The sequence below is a fragment of the Falco biarmicus genome, chromosome 4, assembly GCF_023638135.1.
Source record: "Falco biarmicus isolate bFalBia1 chromosome 4, bFalBia1.pri, whole genome shotgun sequence".
In the NCBI taxonomy this organism is placed as follows: domain Eukaryota; kingdom Metazoa; phylum Chordata; class Aves; order Falconiformes; family Falconidae; genus Falco; species Falco biarmicus.
The window spans coordinates 64,610,148-64,628,574 of record NC_079291.1 but is presented as its reverse complement, the minus strand read 5'-3'; the positions used below and the strand labels follow the sequence as shown (position 1 = coordinate 64,628,574).

The following is an 18,427-nucleotide window of genomic DNA, read 5'->3' as shown; positions in this document are numbered from 1 at the left end:
CCCCAACAGCAAGGCCAAGCTTGGGCACAGGTGTCCCTCACCCTGCCTGTGAGCAAAGGTGCGGGGCAGGAGCTCAGTGCCCCTCGGCAGTGTCGCAGTGCCTGTGCACATCGGCCTCCTCCCTGGTGCCGACGGGAGCACCTTCAGCCTTGCAAGGAGCTGGTCCGCCTGCAGCTCCCTGGCACCTCAGCCCCTGACCTCAACTGAGCCTCGGTGGGCAGAAATCACGGGAGCGTTCAGGCAGGAGCAGCAGTTTATTAGGCATTCCTCGGAGTGCTGGAGACACTGCAAATGCAGACAGCTGAGAATTGCACAAGAGCAGCAGCAGTTACAATCGCATGTTACTTCCAGGCGGGTGCCATCAGCATATGTGCATGTGGAATTTCACCGAGCCCAATCAAAGACAAAGTTCAGGTTTAACCCCCCCATAACCCCCCCAGGTCCCGCTAACACCCACCGCAGCCGGGCTGGGGTGCAAGTAGAGCCGGAGGTGCAGCTCCGTACTTGAGCCGTTTGTGTTACTTAGTAGCATAGCTGCTCCCCACAGCATGGCAGCGTGCATCACCTGGCATCGCCTCCTGCTCCTCCTGCGGCTGTGAGAAATACTCCTTGGAATCCAGGAGCGAGGCTGTTCCACTTGGTTCTGGCCAGTGATTTCTAGTTCAAAATAAGCCACTGACAAGCAATCCTTCACTGCCTCTTGGGCTTAACCAGCCTCGCAGAACTGGGCAGGATGTAATATGCCTCGCGCAACCACTGCGGCGAGCCAGTGTCCTGCGTTTGATGAATTCAATGCGAAGGGCCTTCACGGTCCCTGGCGTGGCTGCTGGCAGGCCTTCAACAGCACCGGCCCTGGGCGGCTGCGCCCCCAATGCCGTTGCCTCCCCCTGGCACAAAGCCTCAGCCACCCGCCCCGTTCCAGGATGCTCCCGCCAGCACCTCTCCGATTATAAGACTACAGACAGATTTCACACATGTTTTTACAGCGCCTCACACAAGGGACTATTTATAAGAGGCTTCTCAGAACACGGGTCGCATGTACTATTTTAACAATACAATTTATGGCTTCATATAACTCAAATATAAAAAGGACTCAAAATATTGCACAGACAAATCTGATATACACGAGGTTCCCCATACGCACTTAGCCAGCGTGTGCAGGCATGTGGCATTCATCATCTTTGACGTCATCTTTGACAGAAGATAGTGAGTAAAGAGACTTAAAATAATTCCAATGTCATCAGCATGCAGTTAAACATGCAGCAGGAGGGAGGGACATACACCACTATAAAAAGAAACCTGCATTTCTCCCCCAGCAGGAAAAGGGCAGTTCCCGATTGTTTTACATTTGGCTCAGGAAAAGGAAACTTTGGTTAAAACAGAACATGTAATATGGACTGAAGGTAAACATTGCACTGCCCTTCTAAAAGTGGCAGGACAAAAAATACAAAGCAGAGACACTCAGGAGTACCTCAGCGGTAGAACAGAGATGGGGGAACACTGGGCACGAACACACCCAACACGCTGCAGTACGAGGGCCAAGAAATGCACAGGTAAGCGATGCGGGAGGGCTGTGCACTGACCCAGCCTCCTTTATTTCAAGGGCACCCAGGGGATCCTTCCCAGTGGGGCAATGTGCCTCCAGGCTACTGCCGGAGGGTGTTCCCTGCGGCGGCAGGTTTATCCGCATCTGCGTAGAACTGAGCGATTTGGTCTTTGTACTTCTGCGCCACCACTGGTCTCTTCAGCTTCATTGTTGGGCCTGTGGGAAAAAACATGGCACAAGGTTTTAATGGTGATGGCACCACTGAGAGCCACAAATCCATATTTGAGCGAAGCGAGCCCAGAGCAAGAGCCAGAGCACGCACGGACTTCTGCGCTGCTCTGCGCGATCGATACACCTGCCTGCCTTCCCCTGCGAACAGGAAGGGCGCAGCCCTCCTGCCAGCGACAGCGCAGAACTGGGGTGCGCAGGGCTCAGCTCTGCCCGGCAGGAGAAGGAATTCAGCCCGCCCTTCCCACAACAGTAAGGAAAAGCCCCAGCGAGGAGAGGCCGGGGTAGCACCTCTGTGTACTGGGGTCTGTTCCGTACCCAAGGGAAGGGTGACAGGGTCGCCCTGATAGCCCCACCTGCCACTCACCAAGCTCTCCACCAAGGACAGAAAAATCCTTCTCCAGAAGGACCCACTTCTGGACTTTCTGGGCATTTGAGACAGCTCCCTCGTTGACTGCTGAAATTCCCTTCTGGATAGCCGCATAGATAGCCTTGTCTTTGCTGCTGATAATTTCGGAGACTTTGGTAGCCTTGCTGCCCAGTTTCCGGCAGTATTCAATAGCTTCCGCAGTCAGATCATCTCCTGGCTCGCCGGTTTCCACATCCACGTTGCACTGCAGGAGAGGTCGGAGCAGGTAACTATTGCCCAACATGGTTCCCTTCATCCTCACGAGCCTTACAGCCGGGGGAAGCCACCCCCTCCCCTTCCCCACCCCGGGGACAAGGGCCCACCCACCAGCCTCTGCAGTTTTCATATGCTTGACGCAAACCACCGCTTCGAACGAGAGCTCACTGGGGCAAACTGCAGGTGAGGCCCCTGCAGGCCTCTGCCCACGCAGCCAGCCGGGCACGCAGCTTGTCTTCCAAATCCCTCCTGCGCTATCCCGAGTTGATCACTTTTTTGCTTGACCTTTTTCTGGGGACCCCAGTTTACTTCCCTACATCCCACAGCAGCAGAACAGTGACACCTGGCCAAGAGCAGGACGGCACTGCCGCCCCCAGGGCCTGGGTCGGTGCCTCTGCACAGGGGCAAGGAGGCCGGTGCTGCTCTCGCTAATGAGTGACGCCGTGGTCCTGAGCCCCCCAGCCCGCAGGGCTCGAGGGAAGCCCGTGCAGGCCACCACAGATGCATCACCATGGAGTTTAAAGCCAGGGTCTTAAAAAGAAACCACAGACAGCTTGTTACTGCCCAGGCTGCTTCAGGGGACAGGGACAACGTGCGAGAAAAGCAGAAAGGTTTCTGTTTTCAGTCTTACTTTTAGGGCTTTTGCTTGTTTCTTTCTGACCTGCGTGACACAGAAGGAAACAGTTGTCCTGAACAACAGAAGAACCCAATCAAGTGGCAACGTTCATTTGCCTGTAGTTACAACTGCTGTTTGCCACTCAGCTACAAGTCAGACCCCACGATGCCTCCTGTCTCTACAGGATGCTGTGAAAATGCATAACAGTTACCCTCCTCGCTCGAATTAAATGCATTCAGCAACACAGGTGGATTCCCATGCTGTTTTCCATTACCTTTAGCGTTAGAAGCATAGCAAGGAATTTTGCTTTGTCTCCAACCAACATTGCATTGCTGATGATGGGAACAGCATCTTTTACAGCATCCTCAATTGGAACGGGAGGAACGTTCTCACCTCCTGCAGTGATGATGAGCTCTGGAAAACAGTCAAATCTTTATTAACACTTGGAGCTTTCCCCCCTTCCTTCACAATCTGAAATAACTTGACCGCTCCTTTGCATCTGCTGGATCAGAGAGTGAGTCTCTGTCCCAACAGCTGGAGAAGGCAGCGAACCAGAAGGACACCAGCCAGGCTCAGGGAGAGGAGACAGCACAGCTGTGTGCACACAAACAGCATTGCAAAAGCTGCTTTAATGTCCAGAGATGTTTGCAGTTTGGGAACACGGGGTGTGGTGTCTGAGCACCTCAGTACACCGCCACAGGCACCTGCGGCTCTACGGCGTGTGAGCTGGTACCCAAGTGGTTCACAAAGTGAAGCAAGAGTTTTGCTGGGGCAGGGTGTTTGAGGTTACACAGCTGATGCCGAGCAGGGGACAGTCTGTCTTTCTCAGCTGTCTTCTATTTCTTAAAGCAGCTCCTTAAAGCTTTGCATGACCTTTCTGATGACTGAAGACTCACATGAAATTGGATTTATTTGGGGTTGGGCAAAGCGGTGTCTCAAGAACTACATTGCTGCAAGCCGTTGTCACAGCAGTGTTAAGCTGTTGTTTAAGAGGGTAACTGGCAGAGCCAGCTGATACTGGAGGCAGCTGGTAGCACACGCAGCTGGGTGGCTCCAGCACCTCAAAGCCAGCCAAGCTCTAACTCCTGCTTCTGAAGTCAGAAGGTTTCTTCCTTACTCTGCAAATGCACACTGGTTTCAGAGGCCATCCCTCGCCTTCCCAGCAGCAGGATGCCCTGCAGCCACATGCGCATTCAGAACTTCACAAGTATTTAGATATTCTTCTGTGCAACTCACGCCCACAGAACTAGCGTGATGCATCCTGTCACAGTACTTCACAGCCTCAAGACACTCAAGTCAGGGGACGTGTTACCTTTGATTCTGCCAGTGATGTAGAGGAATCCATCTTTATCGTGCTTGCCAAGGTCACCCGAATGCAGCCAGCCATCTTCATCGATTGCCTCTTTGGTTTTTTCTTCCATGTTCAAGTAGCCCATGAAGATGTGCCTTCCCGAGAAGCAGATCTCCCCGTTGCCATCTCTATCTGGCTTATGGATCAGTGTCCGGCAGCCTGTGATTTCCTTTCCACAGCTTAAAGAGAACACAAACCCATGGCTTTTGTTGTTGTATTTTTTTAATAATTCAATAGCTAAGCAGCAGAGTGAGATTCTAGCAGTACCCTCTCAAGCTGAAGTGCCTGAACAAAGTCAGGCAGCTTCTCTTACAGCTGCTTCAGCGAAGAGCTTAGAAACTTAAAAGGCATCAGCTTATGTAAGGGGAACTTCAGAAAAAAGCTGTTGTTGCCAAAAGATCAGCACTCACACACAACACCTGGTGTTTTCCACTTACTGTCCCAAACACCTGAGCTTTGAGTTAGATTATTTATGTCCTTGGCAGCGAACTTTTACTGATGGTGGTATTTACTCTGCAGACTGAACCTGTGGGGACTGAACAAGCCATTCAACGTAACAACCACAGTCTTACTGCATTTATTCATTTGACATTCAAGTGAACTGTAGGCTAGAATTACTAATTCCTCCTTCTTCTCATCAGTCCTTTGCTTCCTCCTCAGCTCCTAGAGGATCCAGGCCAAGTTAAATTTAAGTAACACTGCTGTTGCCCTTGGCACATCTCTTCATCTGCAAGATGTGGCCGAAGGAACTGGCTCCCTAGCAACTTTTTACTGGCAGCAAGACTCTGGGGATGAGCTGCACCAGGTGAGACAGACACACCAGATCAGGAGAAACCCGAAAGCAGCTCCTCCCCGCAGGCAGCAGTGCCCCGCTCACAGAGAGGCATTTACCTGGTAAGCTTGAATGCGTGAGGTAGAGACATTGTGTGAGGTCCAGAGCTCTCGCTCATGCCATATAGCTCAAACACGGGAATGTTCAGGCTTAAAAAAAATTCCAGTGTCTCTCTGGTAATGGGAGCAGCCCCCGTGTAGCACTTTGTGCACTGGTCCAGCCCAATGGCCTTTCGCACTTTCTTGTACACCAAGTGCCTGGCAAGGCGGAAGTTCACCGGGACTTCTGAATACCTGTAGGAGAAAAATGGTCACAAGATCTCGGTCACCAAGCAGAACTTCTCCCCCTTCCTCCCTTCACCTTCATCCTATTTTAGTTTAATCAGTAAAAGAATTAATTTCCCCTGCCAGCCCTTGCTGCTCACCCTCTGGTTCAAGGACTGCATCTGGCTTTTACTGTCTGTAAGTCTGGCTGGTTACCATGGAATATAATTCCTGATCTGATAGTAAAGTTCTAGTATTTGTAACTTAAGTTAACATAATTTGTAACTTAAGTGTAGTTCAGAATTACCCATTCATCCGCTTCAGGTTTGTCTGCAGCCCGACTCCCTTGGCCCACGATGCCACTTTTCTCCTGAGTGCTGATGATTTTGCACCTATGGATTTCATTTTTTCTTCCATTTTTTCCCAGACACGAGGAACTCCCAAAAAAGCGGTTGGCCTCACCTCCCGCAGGGTGTCCACCAAGGTGCCCTGAGCAAAGCAGAATTTAATACAGCTTTCAGAAGCGCCTCACTGTAGGCTTCAGGTCAACACTGTCAATAGCCAAAGCTTAGGACTCTGCCATCTATTTTGAGGAATTGCTCATTTCCAGCTGCAGTGCCACCAAAAGAAAGGAACCCAGGTTTTGAGAAGACAGCAAGGGCCAACGCTTTCAGTGCCAATGTGATACAGTGCTGAGAGAAGAACCGTTCTTTTCTCAGGACATAGATTTAATGGTGGTGGTGTTTTGCAACATGGACAGAGCAAATACAAAGCCATTGCTCAACCAAGCTGTCAGGGCAGAGAACTGGTGTCAGGTGGGACACCAAGAAGCTCCTAGTTGTGAAGTGCTTGATCAGCTTAGCCCAGCTTGCACTACAGAGTCAGAAGGCAAAGGTCAGAGTGGCTATATTCTCAGATCAACAGACCCTTAAATGGGAGCAGTCAGTCACAGAGCAAACAAACCGAGTTAGCACAGCTTTCGGAATCCTGAGATAAGCCATCCATGTTTGTTTTAAAGCACCCACCCCAGCCACGAGCAGGTGGATGGCTGTAGGTTTTTTATAATCTTACATTTTTACCTTTAATGCATCAGGCTGAGCAAAAAAGACTTGTACACCGAATGTCATTGCCGACCAAATATCTGACATCTGTGCAGCAATATGACTGAGGGGCAGATAGCTAACCACCAGCTCCTGCTTTTCTTTAGCATCTGTCAGCATTATGAAGCGCCCTGCTGCCGATGCCGTCCACGTCAACTGTAACAAGAACCCACATCAGTATGAAGTGTCAGCACTTATGAGCTGGCGCAACACAGAACACACAGCTCACACAACAGCTCTACCACGTCCTGTGTTCTTAACATCAGGCACGTTCTTCAGCTGACCCCTGCCCTCCCTGAGCACCCACCCAAGGTCACCGTTCTTGGAATGGGCAGCTTTACAAATGATACTTACATTGTCATGGCTGAGCATTACTCCCTTTGGCTGTCCGGTGGTCCCTGAGGTATATATTAGCGTACAGCACTGATTAGGCTTCTGTGACGCAATGATTTCATGGAGCTGAGTATCTGGAACATCTTTGCCAAGGTCCATGAACTCACTCCACTGTATAGAGAAGAGAAGGGCTGGATCACTTTGCAGGCTGTCATTCACATGCAAAATTAAACCCTTTGCTATAAAGGGAAGGAAACTCTTTCCTACATCCAAACCTCTGCCAGAATCTGGAAGAGGCTGTAAATACGCACTGCAGCCCCACAATGTTGTCTTCTGGCTGCCACAACTGGCATGGCAAGAAGCAGAGAAGGAGACTGATCCACCCCGAAGAAGCTTACTAGCTCTGCAGCAAGCCTGGTGTTCAGTGGGAGTGCAGAGCTGAGGTAACTGTGGGACCCGAGGCTGCCTTGCAGAGGTCTGTACACCAACACTCTCCCTTACAACATGGATTATCGAGGTTTCAACAACAGTAGACATCTAGTGCTTCAGCAAGGCAAGAAATCCCTCACTAAGCTCACATGGTCCCGTGGAAGGCGACGGTTGCAAACCATCAGCTAAACACAGCCAGTATTTACAAGCCATCAAGATGCTCAGTACTTACAGAGTACAGATTTGGTCTCTTCTCTTTTAGCTCTTCCCCATACTGGATAATAGCTTTCAGATGAGGTAGTTCATGCTGAATCTGTGTTAAGAAGCGAGATGAATGAGCAGAAGCAAATCCTGCCTGTCCCTTTTAAGCCTAAGTAACCCACCACTGACTGTGCTATTGCTATTTGCCACTGTAAGTGAAGCTAAGAGAATCTCACCTGTGTTATTGACAGAGGACGGAGAAGCCTCACTAGAGACAATAATCATTTGGACTGGGACGTTGCCAGACAACCTCAGGGGACGCTCCACTGTTCATTTTGGCTTCTTGTATTTTAAGCTCAAGGCTTTGCTAAGCTACAGAACCACCGTTTAACACCTCTAAGATTTAGCACTGGTGACTACTCATCTGGCTTGAGCAGGGAGCACGCAAAGTAGGCTCAATCAGTTCACCCTCTGCTTTTACACCCAGTGTTTCCCTCAGGTATTACCCTCCCATGGCATCTACCCTCCCACATCTGCCAACAGGATGCTGCAGCCCCCAGCCATTTAAAAAAGTATATTTACTTCTAAGATTTTCTGCAGTTGTTTATGGTTTTCCACAACCACAATGTTAGCACTGCAGTTCTCTGCTACATAATGACAGGCCTCAGGAGAGTTTGTAGTGTAGATACCAACAGCAAATCCACTACAAAAGAAAAGGGAAAAAAGAAAAATAGAAAGGCAAAACACAGAATTAGAGGATAAGCAGAGTTGCTGGCAAAATTCAGACCATTTTCAGACTTTAACAGAGGAAAAACTTCAGGAAGCATTTCCCATAAAACAACAACAAAAAGTGGACAGCTTAACTGCAAGAACAAAGGCTCTGTTTTGGGGCATGGGAAATGTCAGAATGGTATGAGGGACCAAAATGCCTCAGGTGGAAAAAGGCTGTGCTGTGATTCTCTAGCACTTCCCATCATATTTTCAATCACAGTGTAAGCAAGCATGCTTTTGGATTAACCGACTGTTATCTTATTTTGAGAGCACCAGCTAGCTAAAAAAAAAAGTTTTTGTCTCATTAGTTCATAATGAAGTAAAGGGTTTAGGTTCTAGCCATCTTCATTAAATTCAAATGAAGGCAATTGGTTTTGTTCTGCATTTTTTTGTGTGTGGTTTGTTTTGTTGTGTTATTTGCAATCAAAAAACTACTTCTCACATGAATACTGAAATTACTATCTGAATGCTAAAGCAAAACACATGTCAAGAGACAACACTCATTCTTACCCTGCAAGGATAGCTCCAATATCAGCAATAAACCACTCTGCAGAATTAAATCCCAAAATGCACACTCCATGGAAACGCTCTAGTCCCAGCTGTAAACAAGAGATAGATTACAGCAATCTTGGTTTTCCTTTGAAGAATGCTGAGAGTTAATTTAAAGACCTCTGCTGTGAGCACAACATCAAGGGAAAAGTTCATGCTATCATATACTGTAATTCACACTGAAAAACTTCCAAAGACCTAATATGGAACCAGTTAAGTTTTACATCAGACACTGGCCCACTTTATCAGTAGGCAGAAAAAAAAAAGGATTTGCTTAGGTCTGCAGTCAGTATGACCAGCTCACTGACACTAATTGTATTGTAAAACTGCAATCCAGGTAGTTACCCATTCCCTTTGGACTGGGAATGAGAAGGTAAGGGCTTAAGTTAGGCATGACCTACTGAGACATTTAGTCATTTAGTATAGGTTAGGTATGTCAGATATCAAAAATTACAAGAGCAACAAGCTCCAATGACAGTCAGAGGCACCTTGCTATGAAATTCCAGCTGTTGAAGTCCCAGTCTTTAAATCTCCTTCAGCCATTCTCTGGCTTTGTCCCAGAGTGGAAGTATATAGCGTGGAAGATCCCACCGTAAGAATAAAAGCAGAATGGCTTTAACTTCAAGAAATAAGACTTCATAATGATAACAGTAAGTGCATGTAACATTGGTTTCTCTCTTTGAGCATCTTAACTCCCAGCAGTACTCCCAACAAAAGACTCAGCCAGTGTGGACATTTAAGTCTGACCGATAAGCATCCCTTCAAGTTTTTTCTTAGAAAGATTAAAATTTACACGCCTCATGAAGAGCGTTGTCCAGGTTTGCCATATACCTCAAACACCTCACTTTAAATGTTCCCTTACTTTTTAGTTAAATGTGGAAACAACTTGCAAGAAATTCAAACAAAGACACTGCGGTCATTACCAAGCTGTTCATGGCATGTTCAGGTATTTCCCTGTCACTTTAAGACTCACCTACACTCAGAGAATTTGCAGGTTTAAGATGCAGTTGACTAGAGCCATTTTAGCAGTTAAATTGACTGAGCAGGAATGAGAGGAATTCAACAAAAGCTTACCTTCAGAAAACTTTTTGCTGCTTTCCAGCACTCATCATAGTACATCTTATATGTTAGTTTTATCCACTGGCCACCCTTTTTGGATGCAAGGGCATAATAATCACCGTATTTACTAGCAGCTTCCTGGAATAGTTCATGAACAGTCTTTGGTGCCTGGCTGCCTATGCCCTGTTCATCCATCCTCAGCCTGACTTCTCCATCTCGTCGTGTTGTCCACACACTGGAGGTAGGAGGTGAAGAGGCTGGTTTGAAAGAAAAGTGTTCAGCATCCTATATTTAGAAATTGCTTGTTACCATAACAAAAATATAAAGCCAAGTATCAAACATATGAAAGCAAATGCTACTGCACCTGCTCCCACACCTCTTTTTTGACTTTGTATTCCCAGCAAGTTTGCCATACGACTCCCAGTATCTTAGACCAGGGTTAACAGATGAAGCTTCTAAAGCACTTTCAAAATTTTGTTAAACATTTCCCAAATGTTTAACAAAAGCCCTAAAGCTCTTGTACTGGTAAGGTGGCAGCTTCCCACGATATATGCTGTGTGCTTTTTTTCCCCTTTGCTTTTTTTTTTTTTTTTTTAAGGAGGACTGAAAGCAGTACATTATTACCTGGTAGATAAGCATTAGGCAGTGACACTACGTATTTCACTCCTGGAAGTGCATTCTACTTAGGTTTAAAGTCTAAGTTCAAGACACTTCTGGGCAGACCATCCCTCAGTTTGCATTTCTTCTTCCATTGTTATGGTTTGATAAATTCCTCCCTCATTTCAATAATAATTTTATGCACAATACAGTAACTAGAAGTTCTTTCCACTTACCTTTGAACCCAAGCGTGTCTATCTGATGTCCCTCCATCTTAGTATCTTCAACTGTCTCAGCACTGTGGACCTCAACGGTTCTGCAAAGCACAAGCAGTTAGCCCTGGAGAGGCTTCAGCACACTGGCTGAAGAACACCTGGGGCTTGCTTGCTCTATCCCTTAATTATATTAGTCCTTGGATGTCAAAGTGGTTCCTGATGTTCTGCAGGTGACTGTTCATTTCATTAGCCTGCATGGCTATGGCAACGCAACAGGTCCCTCTCAGAGAGTGTGCAAGTTTTGCCTGAACTGCTCTTAAACACATATATGTTGCCCTAATGGTAGCTATCCTTCCAGATAAGCTGCAGAAGAATCCATAAACACATCATCCAGAAAACAGCGATAATTTAATACCAGAGGTCTGCTCTAGGTGCCCGAAACAAAGAGCCTACAGCAGTGAGGAGATGGCAGGCAGGAAGGAGCATGTGGATCTGGTGCTTATCTCCTGTCTGCAACATGCAAGCCTAACGAAGGGAAGGCCTGTGAGCCCCTCTCCTGAGCCGTACAGCAATCCCCCGGCTCGTCGCCCTGTGGGGAAACCCACAGAGATTTCCTGCAGAAGGCCAGGCCAGCTGAAGAGCAGGAAATTGATTTAACAGGAAATCTCACTCTTAGGTATTCCCAATAAAGTTAGTGCACAGGGCTCCCACCAGATGTTTGTGAAGAAACGGAAACAGGCACCTCCCTCGTCTACCTCAGCCACGCTCCTCACCAGGAGCTGGTCCTGCGGGGCCAGCTGAAAGTTGCCCCTTTTACTTTAGGCCTTGGAAGACGTGGTGAAACACCACCTGCCTGTAGCTGTCAGTGTTATTCCTCCATCCCTTTCCAAGACGGGCTCTTGCACAACCATAAATGAAGAGGATAAGGAATAATCAAGTCCCATTCCCACTTCAGACCATGAGTTGGAAGCCAGACCCTGTGAGATTTGGTATTCGAGTCCCTGTGCTCTGTTCCCTCAAAGGACATCCCACCCTCCAACCTACAGGCAGATGATGCTTGTCCCCCTGCCCTGGGTAATACCCTGCTCGGACCATCAGCGCAGCGCTGAAGTCAACTTTCAATCAACCCAAGATTATATTCCAGAGGACCAAAACTTCCATCTTGCCTTGCCAAACAGCCCTCCCAGGGCCCTTTGCTCCAGGCCATTACAAAGGTGTTTGTTTCTTCATGCCAGTGCTAGGTGTTTACTCTGCCCCATGGCAATGCTTGTGCAAGGTTTCTTCTCTAGCACCAACTCCCAGGCCTTCTAGAAGGGCTGCAAGGCCCTGACATCACAATAGCCCCTGCCCTCTGCAGGGGCAGCCTGGGGACAAAAAGCAGCCCTGACACCTCTGCCTGTCACAATCAGACCACACCTGCACACAGGCAGGAGCAAATCGGTCCCAGGCAACCCTCCCCCCCAACCCAGGCAGGGTTCCCACCAAGCCCCAGATTTTCTTCCCTTTCTACTAGACCACAGAGAGGACAAGACGGCACAAGGCACCGTGTGAATTTCGGTGTAAGGGGTAAATCGCTTCCCTCTGGTTTACGTTTTCTCTGGATTTCTAGGGGACAGTCAACTATTACTGCTTTGGGCATATGGTAAGGTTTAAGGCACAGAGAACATTTGACATGGCTACTCCTATGTTCTGTCCAAAAGCAGAACTGCTTCTCCTAACTAATCCGCAAGCCGGAAACTAGAGGGAAGTACATTTTTTTCCCCCTTTATTTCCCCTAAAGGGATTACGAGATGTTCCCTACTACGCGTTTCCTCCTCATTATTGAGAGCATTTTTCAGCACAAATTAATCCTCAGTTGCAACAGTTCTGCACTATTTCTCCACCAGCTTTTATGATCAAAGCATGCAAATGACCCAGTAATACGAGCAAAAAAGGCCCCCAAAATCCCCTTCAGTGAATCAAGTCATCTTTTTCTCCCCCTTACTACATATAATTCAAATGCAGCCTGAAAAAAATTAAGCAGAGGTTTTTGTCAGCTATATCCCATTACACTGTGGTGAGACACAGACCCTTAAAGCCTAATCTGCTCTTTAGTGAGAGACTGCTTAGATTTACAGAGAGACTAACAGGAGTCTGATGAAAATCAGCACTGCTACTGCACACAAGCTATCCCCTACAGAGGCACACCTCTGTGTACAGTACTGCAACACGTCACCAACAAAGAAGTACTTACTAGGTATTCCAAGTATTTGATCAGTGCCCTCCCAATCACATAGAACTAACAATTATGCAAAGTTCCTTTATAAAAGGTGATCCTTCTGACTACACAGAACATTCTACCATTCCTGCGCTCTAAGTTTATATTAAATGCACACTACTTCAAGCTCTACACTCTGCATGGTAGCTATGTACAGGAAATTTAATTCTGTTCTTCTTCTTTTGAGAGGGAGAGAGTAGAGATTCAGCTTTTGGATTTTGGAAGTAGTAACACATGCTTGAAATTTCTTCCAAAAGAACATATCATAATTAATCTAAGTAAACATGAGAGAATACAAACTACATCCTACGTAAACAGGTACCACAGAGAAAATAAAATCTTAAATTAGACAAACCTGGCTGAAGAGTTGAGCAGTACATCATCCAGTGACACCTCACAGTTCCCTTGAGGATCCGAATTAAAATAAGCCGCAGGGACTGGTTCTGCAAGTGCCGTACGCGCATCTGACTCACACAGCATTGTCCCTGTAAAAACAGGTTTTAAAAATCAAAATACAAATGAATGCTACAGTAAAATCGGCTTCCATTGGTGTAGCTATCTGACCAAGGCAAGCCCAAAGCAGGCATGACTCAAGGCTGCTGTATTTGCATGAAGTACAGCAAATTCTAACCGGATGCAGCGCACCCCACATCATGCTCGGTTCATTTGAAAAACCTGATCAGCAGTAGATGATACATCCATTCCCGCATCCAAAACCAAGCGTGACAATTACAGCTCTGAAAGAGCACCATGAACCTAACAATTCAAATTTTACACTCCCTTTGTCCCAAACGTTCCCCCTCAGCTCTCAGACTCCCCCCAAACCCGCCACCACAGGGCTCCAGGTCCAGCCTTACAACGCATCGCCTTTGTGCGTCCTCTCCTCCCGCAGCTGCTCCGCACCAACGCTGAGGAGGATGTGTAATATCCTTTATTTTTAAACTAGCGCCCAGGAGGCAGATCTGGAGCATCTTATGTCATGTGCTGCCTGCCTTGCAATTGGAAGCAGCTCGTCACCCCACACTACCGCCTCTTAAGGAAGCTCTCGCCCCACGCCTGCCGCCAGCCTCGGGGACACTGGGGCTTTAGGGTCCCTTTCAGGCGACACAGCCCTGGGACACCACAGAGATTTAATCTGTTCTCACAAAAATCAGCGCTTTTGCAGCTGTTGTTTTTGGCAGCCCAACGCTGCTTTCTTTCAGTACTTTGTCGTTAGGGGGTTTCATCATCTCAGGCTGAAAGCTACGTTGATTTTAGTTAAGGTTTACATTCATTAAAAGCCTTTGATGCTTACGACTTGACAGGCTGAGCTTTAATTGTTTCAAGGCATTTCTAACTGATTTGAGATGAATCTCATTAACCTTGATCTTTTTAAAAAGTGGGATTTTAGCATGCTATCTTGTACCAACATCAGACAGACGCAATTTCAAGCCGGCAAGGTGAAGAGCATATTTGTTTCAACGAGGACAGACAGGAGGACAAGGAAAAAGCCCTTTTATCTAACTGCAGCCTTCTGCCTCTGATGGGTGGGGAAAGCCAGGGCCAGCCACAGCGCCAGCAGGCCAGCCTGCCTCCAGCCCAGGCAAGCACCTTCCCTCCCTCATCTACGCAAGGACACGTTGCTGCTCACGCCACACGCTGCAATTCATGATACAAAAAATAGTTTAATTCACAAGCAGCTGAGAAAGGGATGCCTCAAAAAATCCCATCTCTGAAGCTCCATGATAAATGCCAGACATCACCCAACACCCCATTCCACACCAAAACACCAAAGAAGTTTATTTTGAGGTTTGGTTTTTTTATTACTTGTTTTTTGCTTTTTTTTTTATATGTGTGTGGGTTTTTCTGTAAGACAGCTATAAGAAAAGGGGCATTAGCTCTACAGAGCACCCAGTCCTAGGAGCAGCCACCCAGACCTGTGAAACCTGGGTTGCACTCCCTCCCCAGCCTGGAGGAACTCAAACCCACACCTAGGAGAGCATGGTGGTTACCAGACTGCACGGTGCCCACTGGAGGTGCCACCACCACCACCCCTCTGGCTCAAAGACAGACCCAGGTGCAAGGCGAGGAGGAACGTACTGCAGCAGCTGCCATCAGGCCTGACCCCCTTTCACAGTACTGTACCCACATGCCTTCCCAGCGCCCCACAAGGAGGGGTTTAAGGCTCCCCTGCACCCCTGAAGGAAGCTTTTCTCTCTGCACTAATTACAGTGTTTCTCTTGCCATCTGCTCTTTAATGCAGCAAGAAAGTTTCAAGTGGAAGGGTGGAGATGTCCTCATGCCAGCTGTCTTGCAGGACAACCCAGCAAGCTCCTGGGTGGCAGAGGTTGGCTGAAAACCAATTGTGGGTTTCTGTGTGTGTCCCCAGTCACTCAAGAGGAAAAAACGCTTCACAGTGGGGACCATAGCTGCATTCTCCCCTTGCTGCACTGCGTACATGCTGCTCACCACGACCCCCTGTACGGGGGCACAACCCTGATGCAGGGTCCCCTGCTGATGGGTGCTTGGTTCCCAAGTGTGGGCACACCAGGTATGGCACAAAGATCAAGGACACAAGGCTGCACAACTGCAAAGTCCAGTGGGACACAGCAGGACGTCACTATCACATCCAACAGGATGGGTTAATCTAGGAGAATCTAGATATTAATGCCACATGGCCCTCAGCACCTGGAGAGCAGCTGCACCTCCCCGCATAAGCAGACACAGAACTTCTGGAGTGCCCAGGTACACCTGAACCATGAAAAAGAGCTGAAATGCAACCTGGTTGTGCAAGTTTCCTTGTGAGCACAGACCACAGGAATCCCAAGTCAGTCATGCATTTTATATAACAAATCTTGGTTACAAACAAAAATTTGTGCATATATACTCTCACTGGCTTGGCTAAGCACTGCCACTTGCCCCTTCCTCTGCTGATGCTGAGTTAGAAACACAGCTCTGCTACACCAGCTGCTGGAGAACACACACATGCTCACCAGAGCCAGGCTTAACACTCCCAGTAGCTCACCGGGGGTGGACGGGATCACAAATGATCCTCACCTACCCCACACTGTTTCCAGAGGAGTTAACACACCATGATGTACCACAGATGTTCAGGAACATGAGGAACATGCACCCAAACAAAAACCTGCTGAAAGAAATCTCCCTTTTAATTAAATCTGTGTGACAACTTAAGTAATTTAAATACAAAGAATCTTCTGCTTGAAGGGAGCGTTGTGTCCTAGAAGAACTGGAAGTTAGTGAATGGTTTCATTGAAACTGCTGCAGAGCTTCACTGACAAACAATTTAAAAGCCTGACTATATGTAAACTCGTGAGGGTCAACAGGACAGGAGCGAAGGTTTCATTTATAACGGGCTCTGAACATGTGTTCACTTAAAACACACACAGACCTTCAAAAATACTGGTTCAAATTCAAATTAATGCATAGTTCATCAGCCATCTTCACATTTTCCCGCACATCCCACTTTGCTTCCTGTTGCTGATTTCTTTTTATTGGTAAAGACACCATGGCTGACCTGGTCCATTTTTATCACGTGCAGATCAGCTTTAGGAGATTGCCACATTATCTTACTGCCTGTCCACATTTCCACCAAAACTGAAACTTAGCCTTTTTGTTCCCTTGTTTTCTTTAAAGATTTATTAAGTGAGGAAACGGTAGCTGAGCAACCTCCTCTTCCTCTTTTAGATGAAGTCTATTTTTAAAAAGGGCAGTGACAAAAACTTGCTAAGCCCTAAAGGTTTTCTCCTCAGCAGTACCACGACCACGGGTCAGCCTACAGCTGTGCTGGGAAATTGCCTGATGCAGGAGCAGAGGGCACACGAGGGAAAACAGCTCCAAGCCCCATTATAAAGATGGTATCACGCCAAGGATCTTGAATGATAGACACAACAGCAGGCAGACATTTGACTCCATGGCAGCTCCTTCTGAGCTGAGCTTTGGTGGAACAAAACTGCCACAGAATGTCACCCTCGGCGGCACCTGGGGCTTGCCCACGTGAAACAGCACCAGCGCGGGCAGCCACCGAGGGCTGGGGGCACTGTCACCACGTATTTCCTCAGCCACGCCAGCCACTGTGCAACTTGCCATTCTGAATTTTACGCAGATTGCTTCTCCAGGACACCGGGATATTTTAGGTGAATTCCCCAGCAAAGTGACTCACCAGGAGGCTGGTTTAAGTTGCCTAAACTGCTGTTCATTTTACTGTACCATCTGGGCGGGAAACCCCCTCACGCCAAGTAAGAAAGCACAGGGACAGATTTTTCCAAGACACATCACACGTGTTTCTGCCAACTTCCACACCACCCAGGTCTTCATCACATCAAGCCCAGCCAGGCTTGGAGCCGGTACTGGTGCATCCCTGATGGCCTCGACGGTGTTTCACCACCTGCTCCGGCTGGGACTGGGGGGTGGCAGCCCTGCGATGGCCCACCAGCCCCAGCCCACAGCACAGGCCCCCTCAGCCCCTCACAGCATGGCTCCCCTCACAGCATGGCTCCCCTTACAGCACGGCCCCCATCACCCCCTCACAGCGCCATGGGCCCCCTCAGCCCCTCACAGCATGGCTCCCCTCACTGTGTGGGCCCCCCCTCACAGCACAGCCCCCATCACCCCCCCACAGCGCCATGGGCCCCCCTCAGCCCCTCACAGCATGGCTCCCCTCGCAGCGTGCCCCCCCCCCCCCCCCGGCAGCGTGGCCCCCATCACCCCCTCACAGCGCCATGGGCCCCCCTCACAGCATGGGACACCCTCACCCCCTCACAGCACCATGGAACCCCTCACAGCACCAGACCCCCTCACAGCACCGGACCCCCTCACAGCACCGGACCCCCTCAGCCCCTCACAGCATGGCTCCCATCACCCCCTCACAGGGCCATGAGCCCCCATCAACCCCTCACAGCATGGTTCCCCTCACAGCACGGCCCCCATCACCCCCTCACAGGGCCATGGGCCCCTCTCACAGTACGGGACCCCCTCACAGCACCACGGGCCCCAGATGGGCCAAACCGTGGGCTTGTGGAACCAAAACCTCAAAGCTATTCTGGACCCCTGGCCAGGCCACCCCACGCGTGAAACGAGCTGCTGGCCCGGCAGCTGCAGGCTGATCTCACAGCGAAGGAGTGAGACCTCCGGGGCGGGCAGGCTCACGCGTGGGCTCAACACTCGCCCCAGCCCCGCAGCCCACCCGGGACACCCTGTCGCTTCCCACAAGTTTCCCGTACCACGAAGGCCCGCGGGACTGGAGCTGCCCCCGCCACCCCGTGGGACGCGGAGCCCCGCGCGCCGTTACCTCAGGAGCCGGCGGGAGCGCGATGACACCCCCCTCCCCACGCGGGCTGCTACCGCGCGTGGCCACGCGGGGCCCCTTTAAGGCGCTCCGGAGGGCGGGGCCATTGCCCAGAAGGGGCGTGTCCTCCCGCCTCCCCGTGACCCGCGCTGTCGCGCCATTGGGTGACGC

The 18,427-nt window shown here is 49.1% G+C and overlaps 1 protein-coding gene across 3 annotated transcripts; it reads right to left on the bottom strand.

Moving 5' to 3' along the window:
* Positions 1-235: 235 nt before the first annotated feature.
* ACSBG2 (acyl-CoA synthetase bubblegum family member 2) lies at positions 236-18,351 on the bottom strand. Of its 3 annotated transcripts, none has more exons than XM_056336156.1 (15): positions 18,260-18,351; positions 13,328-13,457; positions 10,737-10,816; positions 9,919-10,160; positions 8,806-8,894; positions 8,107-8,227; positions 7,556-7,636; positions 6,916-7,065; positions 6,541-6,717; positions 5,769-5,950; positions 5,258-5,491; positions 4,328-4,545; positions 3,290-3,429; positions 2,142-2,388; positions 236-1,762 (listed from the first exon to the last, which is right to left on the bottom strand). In XM_056336156.1, the coding sequence occupies exons 2-15, from the start codon at positions 13,450-13,452 to the stop codon at positions 1,647-1,649; spliced, it is 2,202 nt and encodes a 733-aa protein (XP_056192131.1). In that variant the 5' UTR covers positions 13,453-13,457; positions 18,260-18,351; the 3' UTR covers positions 236-1,646. The 3 variants fall into 3 exon arrangements, with proteins under 3 accessions (XP_056192131.1, XP_056192130.1, XP_056192129.1); XM_056336155.1 differs by having other exon boundaries at positions 18,192-18,328; XM_056336154.1 differs by lacking the exon at positions 18,260-18,351 and adding an exon at positions 13,830-13,978.
* Positions 18,352-18,427: the final 76 nt, after the last annotated feature.

Coding starts and splice junctions, on each gene's coding strand:
- ACSBG2 (XM_056336154.1), bottom strand. Junction 10,817..13,327: donor CTGCTCAACTCTTCAGCCAG/GTTTGTCTAATT, acceptor TGTGCTTTGCAG/AACCGTTGAGGTCCACAGTG. Junction 5,492..5,768: donor AACCTGAAGCGGATGAATGG/GTAATTCTGAAC, acceptor TTTCTCCTACAG/GTATTCAGAAGTCCCGGTGA.